Source organism: Capsella rubella, unplaced genomic scaffold, assembly GCF_000375325.1.
Source record: "Capsella rubella cultivar Monte Gargano unplaced genomic scaffold, Caprub1_0 scaffold_3, whole genome shotgun sequence".
In the NCBI taxonomy this organism is placed as follows: domain Eukaryota; kingdom Viridiplantae; phylum Streptophyta; class Magnoliopsida; order Brassicales; family Brassicaceae; genus Capsella; species Capsella rubella.
Window position 1 is genome coordinate 5,134,229 of NW_006238921.1, and position 15,723 is coordinate 5,149,951.

The following is a 15,723-nucleotide window of genomic DNA, read 5'->3' on the forward strand; positions in this document are numbered from 1 at the left end:
TCCTCGAATGTTTCTGATAAATAATGTTAACTATCAATCTAATACGTCAACCGGATTATCACCGACACTGACCCCACACCAAACCACTAATCACATCACTAATGCATAAGTTTATAATAGGGAAAATTGATTTTAAAGGATGTTTTTTTTTAAATTTGTCCATTTATGCCTTCTTTTTTTAAGTTTGGTATATTAGGTTTTATAATAGGAAAATGCTCAATTATATCATTACTTAAACTATATGAAAATAAACATCAAACTTTTTGAAAAAAAAAAACATCAAATTAGGAAATTTTCTGTAAGAAAAAAAGATATTCTTAAATCTAAAAAAATCAAAAACATATATTATTTTTCATTTTAAAAAAAAAACTCTTCTCATTTAATATTGTAAAAAGGTAAAAAAAACCAAAGATAGACTCGACGATGTCAAAATTTTCTGAAAAATAAAAACTTCATTTGTTCGTGATTATCAAACCTAAACTAGGAAGATTGTTTGAGACTAGCTCTTTGATATTGTTAGTTTTTAATTTTTGGTCAAACTCAAGGACTGTATATACACCTAACGTTCACTCAAAATAAAAATATATGATTTCTAGATATTAGGGAATACAAAATATTTTGTTTCCTTTAATTTAGGATTCAATTTCCTTGTATAAGATAGTTCTAAAAATTCGTAGAATACATTTTCTAAAATATGAAGAACGAAGAGTAAAGTGTAGAATTGATGATCTAACTTTTGCAGAATATAGGGTAAAGTGTAGAAAATAAATTCTAAAATTTGTAGAATATAGAGTAACATGTAGAATACATATTCCAAATTTTGTAGAACACCAACCAAACCTGAGTTCTAATTTTTTTAGAAGATATATATATTCTAAAATTTTCAGAACAAGTGCAATGCGAAGAATTTGTAATCTACAATTTTTAGAACATGTAGAGTGTGCAGAATTCATAATCTAAAATATTTAGAATACAGAAGATGTATTCTAAATATTGCAGAATGATTTTTTCAATATCAAAATCAACATACTTTCATCCAAAACTCTTTTGTTTAACATTAAATCTTATTAATCTTTAATTGTTGATATGTTTTAATTTAAAAATTAATTAAAAATTAATTTTATTTATTTAAAAGGGTAATTTAGGTATAACTGACAATTTATCGCAGAAAGCATAAAAAAACAAATTTTTAAAAAAACATCCTTTAAAATCAAAACCCCCTTTATAATAATGTAGCTAGCATCATTCATCCAATATATTATCCAATTATTGAACTTTGTTAATTAGTTCTCCATAAAGCGATCTATAAACTACTAAGGTTTTAGTTATAATTAATTCTGCATTATTGCTAGATTTCAAAATTAAGAAGACGGCATGATTTGTTTTTTAAAAAGCTATTTAAGAGATACAAAAGGGTCAATGCTAATGCTTTTAAACGAATCAGTCTACCCAAGAGCCATTTTTCTAATCTAATTTTAGTAATCATAAACGTATATATAGAGTTTAGTTACTATATTCCAAAATATTTGACAGGCTTAACTCTAATATTTCGATAGTTTGAAACGGCATTTTTTTTTATAAATTTGCAACGTAATCAATGTATTTTTTTTTTTTTAATTAAGTGGGGATACTGCGAAGAAAATGAATCAGAATTGAATCGAATATTCGAACAGATCATAGACAAAAGAAGCCACGAAGGCGATACAAATCACAAAGCTCAATGCATATTTTTTTAAACAAGAGATCACAAACTTGGTTGACTTGAGTTACATATTTATAATGACGTACTCAGTGATTCGAATACCCCTTTGATAACCATCTATAATTCTTATTATTGTACTAAATTATATAGTATTATCATGTAAAAAAATTGATGCTATTTATATACAAGTCTTCGGCATTATCTGACCAGTAAAAAGCATATAATCTTTATAGTTTATATATATGATGACAAAAAAAAAAGTTTATATATATATATATATATATAAGTAGCAAATCAAGTAATAAGCTGTTTTTTTTACAAATAAAGGTTTGGGAAAAGAAATAAAGATCTAAAAGATTTTTAAAAATAGATTGATCGTATGTGAAAGTTAGGGTAAGTCAGAGATATTTTGCCTATACAAAAATGCATGCACGAGCTCACACGATCCTGTATTTTTTTTTTTGGTTCTTTTCTTTATCAGCTAAACACGATTATGTATTACTATTTATCTATTTTACCAAAATCCACTTACAGGTAATTCCATAATGATCTCATCTGTTACAATTAAAGAAATGAAAATCTTTGACCACTCAAAACTTCAAAATTCAAAATGTGTGTTCTTGAATGCTTTAATATCTTCAGTCCACATAATCAATTGAATCACTATGAGTCTACGTCTAAAATTTCATTTTCTTACTCAACGATAATAAAATCTACACCATATGAAAAGCTTGAATGGAATTAATGAAAAAGATTCTTATTATTTTGTTACTATATATACATTTTAATTTTTATCAATTTTTATAATGTTATTTTTTGTAAAATTTTAAAAGAATATCCCTAAGTATTATTCGTTTGTGCAATTAAATACGATGGATTTGCCAAATATATCAATTTTTTTTACTTCATTTGATGATACAAAAATAGATAAAATATTTCAGAAATAGGAAATAAATATAATGAAAAAAAGAAAGAGTTAAAAAAAACCACATAAACAAAGCGCGCATGCATCAAATCTCATGCCTTTCACAGTGTAACGCACTTGCTCGTCTATATATACTCCTACTCTGCTTTCTCATTCGCCTTCATCTCTGAATCTGATTCCTTCATCTCCAAAATATAAAAAGCAAAACTTTTTTCTTTTTACCGAATCAGGTTTAGCTTCTTCTGAGTTTCTGACAAACATCGTTTTGCTTTGGTCCCGTACTCTCCGCAGATTTCTTATTTTTAATTCAGGTTTGTCAAAATCAAATCAATTGATAATTTTTTCCGGAGCCAGTTTACCAAATCCTCTGTTTTTTCGGCGAATTTTGAGTCAGTTGCCAACAGTTTTTTTTTTCCTGCTTTTGTCGATTTAATTATTTGATTTGATATGGTATGATCACAGAAGAACTCAGAGGGTGGTGGGTGGAGATTTTTGATTTGATCGGCAATAATGGCGGGTCGGAACGTAGAGAAGATGGCATCGATTGATGCTCAGCTTCGGCAACTTGTTCCTGCTAAAGTCAGTGAAGACGATAAGCTTATTGAGTATGATGCTCTTCTCCTCGATCGTTTTCTCGACATTCTCCAGGATTTACACGGCGAGGATCTCCGTGAAACGGTACCAATCCATTACCCATTTGCTTGAGATCCTAAAAATCTCATCTTTGTTCCGCTTATTGGTTTTACTCGTTAATAGTGGATTTAGCAGAGACTGTGTATACGTTGATTCTGATTCGATTGACGTGTGAGTTATGTATTGGAATTGTTTTGGTGTATCTGAATCTTCTCGTTATGTGATCTGCAAGTTACTTGTCAAATGGAATCCTTTTTTTGTTTTTGGGTTCTGTTTTGATTTATAGGTGAATTGATAAAAATGGTCTTGTGCACAGGTTCAAGAGCTATACGAGCTTTCTGCTGAGTATGAAGGGAAGCGTGAACCTAAGAAGCTTGAGGAACTAGGGAGTGTTCTAACGAGTTTGGATCCTGGTGACTCCATTGTTATCTCCAAGGCTTTCTCTCACATGCTTAACTTAGCCAACTTGGCTGAAGAGGTGCAGATTGCTCACCGCCGCAGGATCAAGAAGCTCAAGAAGGGTGATTTCGTTGATGAGAGCTCTGCAACTACTGAATCCGATATCGAAGAGACGTTCAAGAGACTCGTTTCTGATCTTGGCAAGTCTCCTGAAGAGATATTTGATGCCCTGAAGAATCAGACTGTGGATTTGGTTTTGACTGCTCATCCTACTCAGTCTGTGCGTAGATCATTGCTTCAAAAGCATGGGAGGTTAGATTTGACATTTGCTGTCTGTTTTCTCGAGAGAGTTGGATAGCTCTCTTTTTTTTTTTGCTTTTGTATTGACCTTAAATGCTTTCTCAGGATAAGAGACTGTCTTGCCCAACTGTATGCAAAGGACATTACTCCTGATGACAAGCAGGAGCTCGATGAGTCTCTGCAAAGAGAGGTAAGAACTCAACCTCTTTTGATTATACCATTTTGATTTGATATGTTTTCATAAGACTGACCTTTAAAACTCTCCCGTCTTGTTTAGATTCAAGCTGCATTCCGTACCGATGAGATTAGAAGAACACCTCCAACCCCACAAGATGAAATGAGAGCTGGAATGAGTTATTTCCACGAGACAATTTGGAATGGTGTCCCCAAGTTCTTGCGTCGTGTGGATACAGCTCTGAAAAACATTGGGATTGATGAACGTGTCCCTTACAATGCCCCATTGATCCAATTCTCTTCATGGATGGGCGGTGATCGTGATGGTACATGCGTTTTTTCAGATCACTGACAAACAAATCTTTCTCTTGTTTCCTTTTGCTCACCCTCTAATATGACTTACCTGAATTTCAGGTAATCCGAGGGTTACACCTGAGGTCACCAGAGATGTGTGCCTGTTGGCTAGAATGATGGCTGCAAATCTCTATTATAACCAAATCGAGAACCTGATGTTTGAGGTTCTTATCTCTTTTTACATGTACTCATTTGCAGGTCTGCCTTCTTTAAAATTATCTTGATTCATTCGTGTTCTTCTTGGCAGTTGTCTATGTGGCGTTGCACTGATGAGTTCCGTGCCCGGGCTGATGAACTCCACAGGAACTCAAGGAAAGATGCAGCAAAACACTACATAGGTTCGAATGTTTAGAGATTTTCTTCTTGCAAGATTGAAAAAGAAACACATACTGCAAGTATACAATGGTGTTGCTTTTGCATTCTTAAGTTATATATTTTTTTTGTTTAACTCAATGCAGAATTTTGGAAGACAATTCCTCCAACTGAGCCATATCGTGTGATTCTTGGTGATGTGAGGGATAAACTGTATCACACACGTGAGCGCTCTCGTCAATTGCTGAGTAACGGAATCTCTGACATTCCTGAAGAAGCTACTTTCACCAATGTGGAACAGGTAAGCAACCTACTGAATATTGTTTCTGTACTAAATTGTTGCATGATTTTAAGAACCTGTTTAGTTCTTGTCATTATATTCTCTATTAATTCCCAGCTTCACACTTGTTTCCCTAGATATATTTACGGAGTTCAATTTGTGTTTACTCTTCTATTTACACAGTTCTTGGAGCCTCTTGAGCTCTGTTACCGTTCACTTTGTTCATGTGGTGACCGCCCAATAGCTGATGGAAGCCTTCTTGATTTCTTGAGGCAAGTCTCTACCTTTGGACTCTCCCTTGTGAGAGTTGACATTAGGCAAGAGTCTGAACGCCACACAGATGTCTTGGATGCTATCACCAAGCATTTGGGCATCGGTTCCTCCTATAGAGACTGGTCTGAAGAAGGCCGACAGGAATGGCTTCTAGCTGAACTAAGTGGAAAGCGTCCACTTTTCGGACCTGATCTTCCCAAAACCGAAGAAATTGCTGATGTCCTCGACACATTCAAAGTCATATCTGAGCTTCCTTCAGACTGTTTTGGAGCTTACATTATATCTATGGCAACTTCACCTAGTGATGTGCTTGCGGTTGAGCTTTTGCAGCGTGAATGCCATGTGAAAAAGCCACTTAGAGTTGTTCCACTCTTTGAGAAGCTAGCTGATCTTGAAGCAGCTCCTGCAGCCGTTGCTAGACTCTTTTCTATTGACTGGTACAAAAACCGTATTAACGGTAAACAAGAGGTTATGATCGGTTACTCAGATTCAGGCAAAGATGCAGGACGTCTCTCAGCTGCTTGGGAGCTATACAAAGCTCAAGAAGAGCTTGTGAAGGTTGCTAAGGAATATGGAGTGAAGCTGACAATGTTCCATGGCCGTGGTGGCACAGTCGGAAGAGGAGGTGGTCCCACTCATCTTGCTATATTGTCTCAGCCGCCGGATACAGTTAATGGCTCTCTTCGAGTCACAGTTCAGGGTGAAGTCATTGAGCAATCATTTGGAGAGGAACATTTATGCTTTAGAACACTTCAGCGTTTCACAGCTGCAACTTTAGAGCACGGAATGAACCCTCCAATTTCACCAAAACCTGAATGGCGTGCTTTGCTGGATGAAATGGCGGTTGTTGCAACTGAGGAATACCGATCTGTTGTTTTCCAAGAACCTCGATTTGTCGAGTACTTCCGCCTGGTAAGTATTCATTCACATCAGTTCAAAAATCACCAAACTTTTTATGTGTTTTAAGTACCTTAAACCATTGGTTTGGTTTCTAGGCTACTCCGGAGCTGGAGTATGGACGTATGAACATTGGAAGTAGACCTTCAAAGCGGAAACCAAGCGGTGGGATTGAATCTCTCCGTGCAATCCCATGGATTTTTGCATGGACGCAAACAAGATTTCATCTTCCCGTATGGTTAGGTTTCGGAGCAGCTTTTAGGTTTGCGATTAAGAAAGATGTGCGAAACCTCCACATGCTGCAAGATATGTACAAGAACTGGCCATTTTTCCGAGTCACCATTGATCTAATTGAAATGGTGTTCGCCAAGGGAGACCCCGGGATTGCTGCTTTGTACGACAAACTTCTTGTCTCAGAAGATTTATGGGCTTTTGGAGAGAAACTCAGAGCCAACTTTGAAGAAACCAAGAACCTCGTCCTCCAGGTATAACAAAAAGCAGAGTCCTCTGTTTCGTATTCATTACGGTTTATTTCTTGCAATGCCACTGACTAAAAATCTCGTTGTTGCAGACTGCTGGACATAGAGATCTTCTTGAAGGAGACCCTTACTTGAAACAGAGACTGAGGCTGCGTGACTCTTACATTACGACCCTCAACGTTTGCCAAGCGTACACATTGAAGAGGATCCGTGATCCAAACTACAATGTGACCCTGCGACCACACATTTCCAAAGAGATCATGCAATCAAGCAAGTCAGCACAAGAGCTCGTCAAGCTTAACCCAACGAGTGAATACGCGCCAGGACTTGAGGACACACTCATCTTAACCATGAAGGGTATCGCCGCAGGATTGCAAAACACCGGTTAAGTGAGTGAGCCAGTGAGAGAAAACAAAACTTTGATTTTCTCCTTTTTTTTTTTTTTTTTTTTTCTATTTGCCCTTTTAAATAATGTCTTTATAGAATCCAAAAAATAATGAGTTATTACGGTTGGATTACAGTTTACTTTATGTATCCACCGTTAAAGTCCTAATCTTCGATTGTATGAAAACCTAACACTGCTCTGTGTGGAAACAAAAACAGAGACAGTGAATCTTAATGTTTACCTTCTTTTGTCGTTTTGCTACTGCTCTCTGTCTCAGAACGATTTACATTTGTTAATACGTATAAATTGCACGTCGTCTAAAGTCTGAATGTGGTCCCTGAAACAGCAGGCATGTTAATAGAGCTGTGCCGTTAAAGAAGGGAGGTGCGTTGAGGAAACGACACGATTGTTTTGTTTTGCTGTTTAAGACACACGGCTCACATTTGGCCTGCATGTATTATAGCGTACAGTTAGTTATCACTATGACACTGCTTAAGACTTAAACCAGGCGAGTGTTAATCACACACACCGGTGTAGCCATTTTCTTGAGAGGAAAACCAAACAATAAGAGATGATAAGCTTCACACTTGTTTTAAGAGAAGCAAAACACTCAATCTTGGCTTGTATTGTGTGTGTTTCAAGCATAAATCATCATCATCTATTAAACCATCAATTTTGTCCAAGACGTTCATACTAGTGATCTAAGTCAGGGACTACTTGATTAAGTAAAAGGGTCAATAAGAAGAAGAATTTTTATTGATGGAAAAATGTGTTGACAACATTGAATGAATGGTGTTCTCTCTCTGCTTATTTTATATGGTTTCATCACCTAAATAGCCAAAATTTTCTCTATGTACACAGGACTAATCTCTCTTTCGATTCCTCCTAAACCTAACAGAGAAATGAATGAATCAAATCAGAAGTGATCTTCTTTTTTTCTCTTTTTAAATGGACATTATCATGTTTTGAGTTTGCTTAAAGGCCATAGTGCCTCACTGTTTTCTCCAGTGCTTCCTTGCTAGGACACACGATCTCCTTCATCCGTATCCCAAGTTTGTAAATCTTGAATGTTGGCACAACTCTCACTCTCTCTGCATCACCCACTGCTGGACATTTTACAATCTCCACCTACAGAAAGACATTTCACAAGTAAGTTTAATTTTTCTCTGGTTACATAAACAGATGTTTATAGGAGTTTTTGTTGTTTTTAACCTTGAGGAAATGTAAAGATGGGTAACGAACACATAATGCGTCCATGAACATAGACATCTCCTTGCATTGTGGATCAGAGGCTCTAAAAAAGTGTACAATGGAAACTCCTGCCATTGATGTATACAGCAAGTTACTAAAGGGAACTCTCAGACTGCGTAAGTGCTATTGTTTAAATTATCACATACCAGGACGGGTCAATGCAGCTTTTAACTCTTCAAGACTAGAAATTTCCTCAACTTCACCTCCAAACTCCATGTTTAGAACTACTTCACCGCGAGATTTCTTCAATGCAACTTGAGCGTGAAATAAAGATTCTGCAATTTCCTTGTCATAAGGCAGTTCCTTTCTTAACGTCTCATAGTCTCTCACTGCTTCAGCCCATCTTTCCAACTACATTTTCGTAGAAACAAACTTAGAACAAGTGAAAAGCCAAAATTAACTCAAACCATATATGTTTCACCTTGCTATATGAAGCAGCCCTTTGAAGACGAGACATTGTGTAACTCGGTAGAATGAGCAATGCATGGTTACAATCTTCGATCGAGCTCTCCCACATCCCAACTTTAAAGAAACAATCTGCTCTACGACATAATAGAGTAGCATTGGATGGATCATACTTAAGGCCTTCCGCATAAGCTGAGCTTGCTTCAGTGTATCTTTCTGATTCATAAAGATCGTTACCACGATCACGCGCCCTAACAATTAATCTAATATTTCTATACAACATTTCAACTTCATGGTTATGTGGATCGATCTCTGAAGCTTTTTCTGCAGTTGTAATTGCATTTTCAAACCTGCAAGAATTCATCATTTTCTGTTCATTCTTTGTACCCATGACATTGCAATAAAACAACAATCAATCAACATGTCTACAAATCTCACCTCCCTAGAACCAACTCCATCTGAGATTTGACAAAATATGTGTAAGCTTCACATATCATATCGAAAAACCGAGTCTGTGCGAAAGAGGCTGGGAATGGTTCTACTTTGGGGACAAATTCTAGTTCTCTTTGAGCATCATCAAGCCGTAGGAGTTTCAATAGTGCTTCAACTTTACACATAGCTAGCTGCAGATTTGAGTTAAGTAAAATATACTTTAAACCACTTTAAAATGTTTTAATTAATGACTCTTCATAAAGTAACACAGATTGTTTATGTTACCAAAAAAAAAAGAAACACAGATTAATACAAGAATGTTAGTTATGTACCTGAGGAGAAGAATCAGCTCCAGACGCCATGGCTGCACTTACTTCTGTCAAAACAATATTCCATTCACCTCGTCTTCTTGCATATGTGCATTTGTTCAAGTGTCTATCTACTTGTTGAAGCATCCTCACCACCATGGGATCTGATGGTTCTTCCACTGAATAAAAGTGTATCCCTGCATTATCGACATAACCTAATCTGCAACCAAATAAAGAAGACTCAGATTTGATTAGGATTTCCAATATCTATCAAGATTCTTTAAGCAATTCAGTTTACCTAAGAAGCAATAAGGCTAAACGGTGATGAGCCCTTGCAAATTTTGGATCCAATTTAATAGCTTTTTCACACTCATTGACAGCTTCACCAATCTGACCCAAACTAGACAATGCAGCTGCTCGGTTGCTATGGTAAGTCGCATTACTTGGTGATAGCTCTATTGCTCGATCGTACATCTTCAAAGCCGCAGTGAAACAGCCTTTTTTAAACATTTCGTTTCCAATTCTCTTTACTTCATCCGGATTCGAAGAATAGATAACAACCTTCCACGGTGTCTCAGCGTCGGGGACACCGCCAGAGCTACGGATAGCTAAAGGCAAAACAGAGGAAGAAGAGCCAGACGTCCTCGTTGGCTTCACCGGAGATAAATTGTTTCCAGGGATTATGCTACCGTATCCGTATGATTTAGGGCCTGGCGCAAGAACCATGCTTTTCGGCTTCTCATGAGTCATTCCTGTAATCTGTACCTTCCCCGACGGGAAAAGGTTCCCGCCGGGAAGTATTTTGACATGCTGTTGCAGCGCACTAGAGCTTTTACCAGATTGTTTTGTTGTGCCCGAAACAGAGTTCGATGGTCTCATATTCCCGGTTGCGGTCTTTGGGCACCCTGTTTTAACGCCAACTTGGCTGCTCGAACGAGATTGAGCACGGGCGGGGCTACTAGACCCAAATTGAGCGGCGGAGCCATTTATACTCGACTTTGTTTGCGCGGCGGAGGGAGTGCTATTAGATTTAGCGGCGGAGGGTGTGTTAGACTTAAAGGATCGAGCTTTAGAGGGATTGGTCGACTTAGAGGATTGGTCCACCGACGAAATGGGCCGATCCGAAATTGATTTTCTCGAAACCGGAGCATGTCCAGCATGACCCGTTACCGATCCAGAGGAGCTAGAACTGCAACTGCCACTACTAGTGGTCGAACGAGTCTGAAGCGGAGTAATTGGTGATCCATGATCCACATTAATAATACTATCTGGCTTATCATCTTCACGGAGCTTATCGACGACGCAGTCAGGTTCCGGTATAAGAGGCTTTAACATTTTCGTCTCAGCGGGAATACGAATAAAAGGAGATACCTTTAAGTTAGTGATCGATGATGAATCCCCAAATTTCCCTTATGGTGTCTCTCCGGAAGAAGATTCAGAGCAATGACCTTAGAGAGAGAGAGAGAGAGTGAGAGATCATATATGTTCTGAACAATGCATGAGAAAGGAGAGAGAGAGAGAAGGGAAATATGGGGATCTCAACGATGTCAAAGGATGAAGCAAATGAATGAATGTTGTTGTTGTTGTCTCATAGATAGAGAGAGAGAGAAAAAAAAAGTTTCAGAACAGAGGAGAGGTAGGAGACGACGAAGGGCGAGTGAAACAAAATGATATAATCTAAAGTTATATTTGTATTTTATATTTTTATTCTCTGTTCCGTTAAAGTGTAATAAACTGCGTAATACAAAAATTTAAGATTAATTTAATGTATATGTTATAATGTACAGATAAATTAAATTCATTTTTGTTTGTGTGAGGAATATAAAAAGTTGTTGTTTAATTGCTATTAAAAATTATTAATTTTGAGAAGATTGTTGCCTAGTCAAATGAAAACTAGTGTCACTATGATCTAAATTTTGCGATTTGAGAATAAATTTAGGATTTTGGTTTGAGCTATTTTAACAATATTCAAATCTTAAAGTCTTGACTGAATCCTTCTCGTGCCTTGCGCTACGACTATGTCCGCGCAACACTACTACTACTACAACTACTATATAATTATGAAACATGAACCTTCGTAATTAAATCGGCTCTGATTATTTTGCATGAATAAAATTGGAATGTCTTTATCATAATAAAATAGTAGCTTAAAGTATTAGTATTAAATAATCTGCTGACTTCGGGTTTCGATTTGGTCTTTAATACTTTTAAATTTCTTCACAACTCTCGAATCATATATAAACACATATGGTTTTGTTCACAAGTTTTTCTTTCTTCATTTACTACTTTAGAGCTTACGAGTTACGACACTAAATAAAGTTGTCAACTTCTTTAGTACACATATAAATATAAATGTACACGCACTGACACACGCATAAAAATATAATAGAAAACCTACGTGTGTGCTTTACATATGTAACGCATATATGGCTATTCACAAAAGCTAGACGCATGCAGATTCGTTTCATCTACGTATTGGTCATGTATCTTAGTGATGGATCGATCAGTATATCCGCATGTTTTCTCTTTTTTTTTTTGGTATATGCCCACACGTTTCAAATACTTCATAATGCAAATCATTCATTTTACATTTTTTTTTAATATATATACAGTATGTCTTTCATAAGGCTCGCATTTTACTGTTTTAACTTCTGGTTTGGTTTAGATTTAATAGATTTTGATTATATTGATCTTTGAAGGCAATCTGATCCGAGTTGAAGTATTCACAATAGTATACACAACAAATACATGGCATGCACAGTTGCACACACATATATCTGTTGTATTATGTGTGTTGTTAGAATTCTAATATCCTATATTGGATATATGCAGTTATGCACAATTACAGGCTTACAGCTGTTAATTAGATGCGTTAAAATACATTGCCTTTGGACAAGACCATAGATCTTAGCCTGGTTGGTATAGGTTCATGGACCTACTTTCAATCAGACAACGTAACGGAGGTTGTAAATTTGTAATTAATATGTCGAGATTTTGTAGTAAAGAGTTGGTAAGCACGCACTTAATTTCTTTAACAAAAAGGCACTCCCTTAATTGGCTAAGATGTATTACACCTGTGTTTCACATCGTGTATTGTTCTTTTATCAAAATAGACAATGGTGCTTATTCTAACGATGCATTCACCAATCACCCACGACTAGTTTTTTCTGTTCGCATACATATCGTTTAAGCCGAGCCATGAGGTACGACATATAATCAATTATTGGGCAGCAGTAATAGTACTGTAAGATGTGGGTTCTCTTGTTTTTTGATTTTGATATATTTATACGATTGTGGCGTTTAAGACAGCTTTTAACAAAGATATATATATCGTTGTCTGTCTTTGCTGGGTAAAAACCATAATATTAGACCACATTTTAGGCTACTTCTTCTATTTTAGTTATTATCCTTTTGCAGACCTAAAAATGCTATTATTTCAGTCTTCCTTATGATTTACATACAATGAAGAAAAAAAATACCCACACGTACAAGTAACATAACTTTTCTTTTTCTTTTAGTAACAAATCGATTTAAGACTTTACGACAAATTAACGCCAGCTATGCTATTGTCAAATAATGAAACAAATCGTAATACTAAGGGTAATGTGTTATTTCTCTAATCATTTACCTATCCCTCTAGTGTAAAGCCTTTTAAGATTCATATGAAGATATACAATTTATATAAAAAGAGTGTTCGGTTCTAGTCTCTTGTTGAAAACTCATATAGCACAAAACAAAACGATACAAAAAATATAAGTTACGGAAAGAGACGCTTAATCGTTTCATACTGTAAGTTTGTAACTAATCACTAAAGAAGTTCCAATTAGTTCAATCTTATACTTGTACAACAAGATATCACACAAAACTTGTTATACACAAAAAATGCTATCCCTAGTTTAACAGAACCCTAAAGCTGTTTAAGCGAGATCAACTTCTCGTAGCTTTTCTAACATTTCCGGCGGGAGAAGAGAGCCGACTAACTGAAAAACCGAGAGGCTTGCACAATCTGTATGAAGCAGCTTCAATGGCGGACATGTCAGAAAAAGAGATATATGAATTGGTACACCTCGGATCTTGCATCATTACAGAAGATCTATATATATATATATATATATATATATATATATATATATAGGGTAGATCATTCATCATCATTTGATGGCAAGGTTGGACTCTTTGAGCAGCTATCTAGCTTGTGAAGCTCCAACATCCTTTTCTCTGGATTACAAAGACCTGCCGCAGTAACATATTCAAGCCAAATTGTGATCACTTGTTGTGGAAATGCTTATATGAAGTAACTTTAGATCTATTCCTTAAGACTGGGACGAAGAAAAATGAACCTGAGCATTTTGGTATATCCCACACAGCAATGGAGTGTGGTGAGCACTCTGGTTCACAAAGGGTGTGAAGGTTCTCGTGTTTAACGTTCATTGCCAGCATCCACGCACCTATTGTTACATCCTCGTTGCTAAACATCCTGAAACTGTGGTTTGAAAAAATTTCTCACCTTGTTAAACAAATAGACTCTAATAACTATCGAGGAACAGAGACCTCTTTAACAGTGAAAATGAAGTTCTTATAGAAAAATATTACTCGGATGAAAATTCAAAAGAAATCAATATTGAAGAGACAGAACTTGCTTGTTTTTCTTGAGGGCAACCAAACTTGTGACAACATCAGCAGAAAGAGCATATATAGGGCCATAAGCATGAAGAAAGTACTCATTTCCGAGAAGATCAGCCAAAGGTTCATACCTACAAAAATCCAACCAATTTCCAGCAATTCTCAGGTACACAGAACCACAAGAGATAATTAGGTGTCACAAAAATCGTATCTTAATACAATGTTTACGGATTCTGTTAGTTCTTTATTATAAGTTGTTCTTCGTCTTACCATTTGAGTTTTGGATCTGTGAAAACCGGACCCTTTTTCAGGCATCCAAGGTATGTCTGTGAGTGACTCCGCTCTTTAGCCAACAGCAATGACAACCGATCTGTGAAGGAATTAACAACCTCTTACGAAATCCAGAACTTTCCTGAAGACACAGACTAATTTTCAAAACCAGAGAATGCAATCAATTACCTGGCCTCAAGTATATATCATCATCAGCTTTGACATAGAATTCTGAATCATATAGGGCGTATGCAGCTTTGAAGAAGGCCAAACTATACAAAAAAATAAAACCATGGATCAGAGTTTTTATGTCATATGTCATATGGGATATGAATAGAAAAAGTATTAGTCTCTAACTAACGTTTTGTAGGGGAGCTTACTGTACTCCTCCTCGATATCGAGCAGTACAAAATCATCGTACTCTGCGATTTCCCTTCTAAGCTCAGCCATTTTAGCATCATCTTTGGTTTTGCCTATAATAAACCTGATGGCCAATCCTGTTGATTCTTCCAATCTGCCAACAACAGTAGTTTTTCTTCAGTGAAACAGAGAAAGCCCCAGGAATCATGAAGCATTGAAGATAAATGTCTCAAAAATCAGGAATGTCTATTCAGAAGATTGCTATATTCTGTCTTCTAGACTTAAGATTAAGATCAATGATCACTATTCCTATCCAATTAAGTTTATGAGTTCAATCCTTTTGTGACAAACTGATTCACCCTAACTAAAGCTAGCAGTGAATGAATCAATTTGAAATCAGTACCGTCGAAGTCCTTCTGGATCGGACGGCATCCACGTGTTCCTGAGCGCTCGTCTCCGACCAGCTGATCTGAACCCGGTCTGGATTCCGACGAACCCCATCACCTTGTGTCTCTTCACTTGGCCGCCTGCTCCATTAACGATGCTATTTCCAGCGACATCCCAGACGACCCGCACCGTCTTCGGAGGCAAGCTGGTGAGGCAGGTCCGGCCGGATAACCGGAGACCCGGGAAAAGAATCGCCGAGAGTCCGAAAAGGAAACCGGTAAGACCGATAGCTAGAGAGGTGAAGACGATTAAAGGCGTTGATCGGCGCGTGAAGAATGATGGCCGCGCATGAAATAGCTTAGGAGAAGATGGCATGATTAAATAACGGATCCAGCAGCTACGGCGGATCCAATCTCTCCGAAGCGTTTTTCGTTAACGGTCGTTAATGCCCAGCTACGGCGCGTTTTTTCCGTTTCTTCAGGACAACATTTTCGGATTCGGGTCGGATCCTTTTCAAGATGCCCGGGTTTTTATTTTACTATGTTTTAACTTTTATGTATGAAAAAGTTATGAA

General features: G+C 36.8%; 3 protein-coding genes across 4 annotated transcripts; 1 reads left to right on the top strand and 2 right to left on the bottom strand.

The window, feature by feature from the left end:
• The first annotated feature begins 2,791 nt into the window (after positions 1-2,791).
• Positions 2,792-7,376, top strand: LOC17893851 (phosphoenolpyruvate carboxylase 3). 2 transcript variants are annotated; one of them, XM_023786107.1, is made up of 11 exons: positions 2,792-2,938; positions 3,090-3,305; positions 3,577-3,971; positions 4,065-4,149; positions 4,237-4,459; positions 4,548-4,651; positions 4,735-4,825; positions 4,946-5,100; positions 5,263-6,264; positions 6,348-6,734; positions 6,821-7,376. In XM_023786107.1, exons 2-11 carry the CDS (start codon positions 3,138-3,140, stop codon positions 7,115-7,117), a joined length of 2,907 nt encoding a protein of 968 aa, XP_023641875.1. In that variant the 5' UTR covers positions 2,792-2,938; positions 3,090-3,137; the 3' UTR covers positions 7,118-7,376. The 2 variants fall into 2 exon arrangements, with proteins under 2 accessions (XP_023641875.1, XP_006296907.1); XM_006296845.2 differs by lacking the exon at positions 2,792-2,938 and having other exon boundaries at positions 2,983-3,305.
• A 473-nt stretch (positions 7,377-7,849) lies between these two features.
• Positions 7,850-11,161, bottom strand: LOC17890830 (TPR repeat-containing thioredoxin TTL2). Its single transcript, XM_023786224.1, has 7 exons — positions 9,808-11,161; positions 9,534-9,729; positions 9,208-9,392; positions 8,786-9,119; positions 8,511-8,715; positions 8,326-8,432; positions 7,850-8,241 (listed from the first exon to the last, which is right to left on the bottom strand). Exons 1-7 carry the CDS (start codon positions 10,842-10,844, stop codon positions 8,089-8,091), a joined length of 2,217 nt encoding a protein of 738 aa, XP_023641992.1. The 5' UTR covers positions 10,845-11,161; the 3' UTR covers positions 7,850-8,088.
• A 2,463-nt stretch (positions 11,162-13,624) lies between these two features.
• Positions 13,625-15,680, bottom strand: LOC17891817 (probable beta-1,3-galactosyltransferase 13). The gene is made up of 7 exons (XM_006297984.2): positions 15,166-15,680; positions 14,764-14,916; positions 14,592-14,674; positions 14,403-14,502; positions 14,150-14,263; positions 13,850-13,992; positions 13,625-13,742 (listed from the first exon to the last, which is right to left on the bottom strand). Exons 1-7 carry the CDS (start codon positions 15,522-15,524, stop codon positions 13,651-13,653), a joined length of 1,044 nt encoding a protein of 347 aa, XP_006298046.1. The 5' UTR covers positions 15,525-15,680; the 3' UTR covers positions 13,625-13,650.
• Between the last annotated feature and the right edge of the window lie 43 nt (positions 15,681-15,723).

Coding starts and splice junctions, on each gene's coding strand:
- LOC17893851 (XM_023786107.1), top strand. CDS start 3,138: ATGGCGGGTCGGAACGTAGAGAAGATGGCATCGATTGATGCTCAGCTT. Junction 4,150..4,236: donor ATGAGTCTCTGCAAAGAGAG/GTAAGAACTCAA, acceptor CGTCTTGTTTAG/ATTCAAGCTGCATTCCGTAC. Junction 4,460..4,547: donor GATGGGCGGTGATCGTGATG/GTACATGCGTTT, acceptor CCTGAATTTCAG/GTAATCCGAGGGTTACACCT.
- LOC17890830 (XM_023786224.1), bottom strand. CDS start 10,844: ATGTTAAAGCCTCTTATACCGGAACCTGACTGCGTCGTCGATAAGCTC. Junction 9,120..9,207: donor ATGGAGTTGGTTCTAGGGAG/GTGAGATTTGTA, acceptor GAATTCTTGCAG/GTTTGAAAATGCAATTACAA. Junction 8,433..8,510: donor AGCTGCATTGACCCGTCCTG/GTATGTGATAAT, acceptor CATCAATGGCAG/GAGTTTCCATTGTACACTTT.
- LOC17891817 (XM_006297984.2), bottom strand. CDS start 15,524: ATGCCATCTTCTCCTAAGCTATTTCATGCGCGGCCATCATTCTTCACG. Junction 14,503..14,591: donor TGATATATACTTGAGGCCAG/GTAATTGATTGC, acceptor ATTCCTTCACAG/ATCGGTTGTCATTGCTGTTG. Junction 13,993..14,149: donor GTTGCCCTCAAGAAAAACAA/GCAAGTTCTGTC, acceptor TTCAAACCACAG/TTTCAGGATGTTTAGCAACG.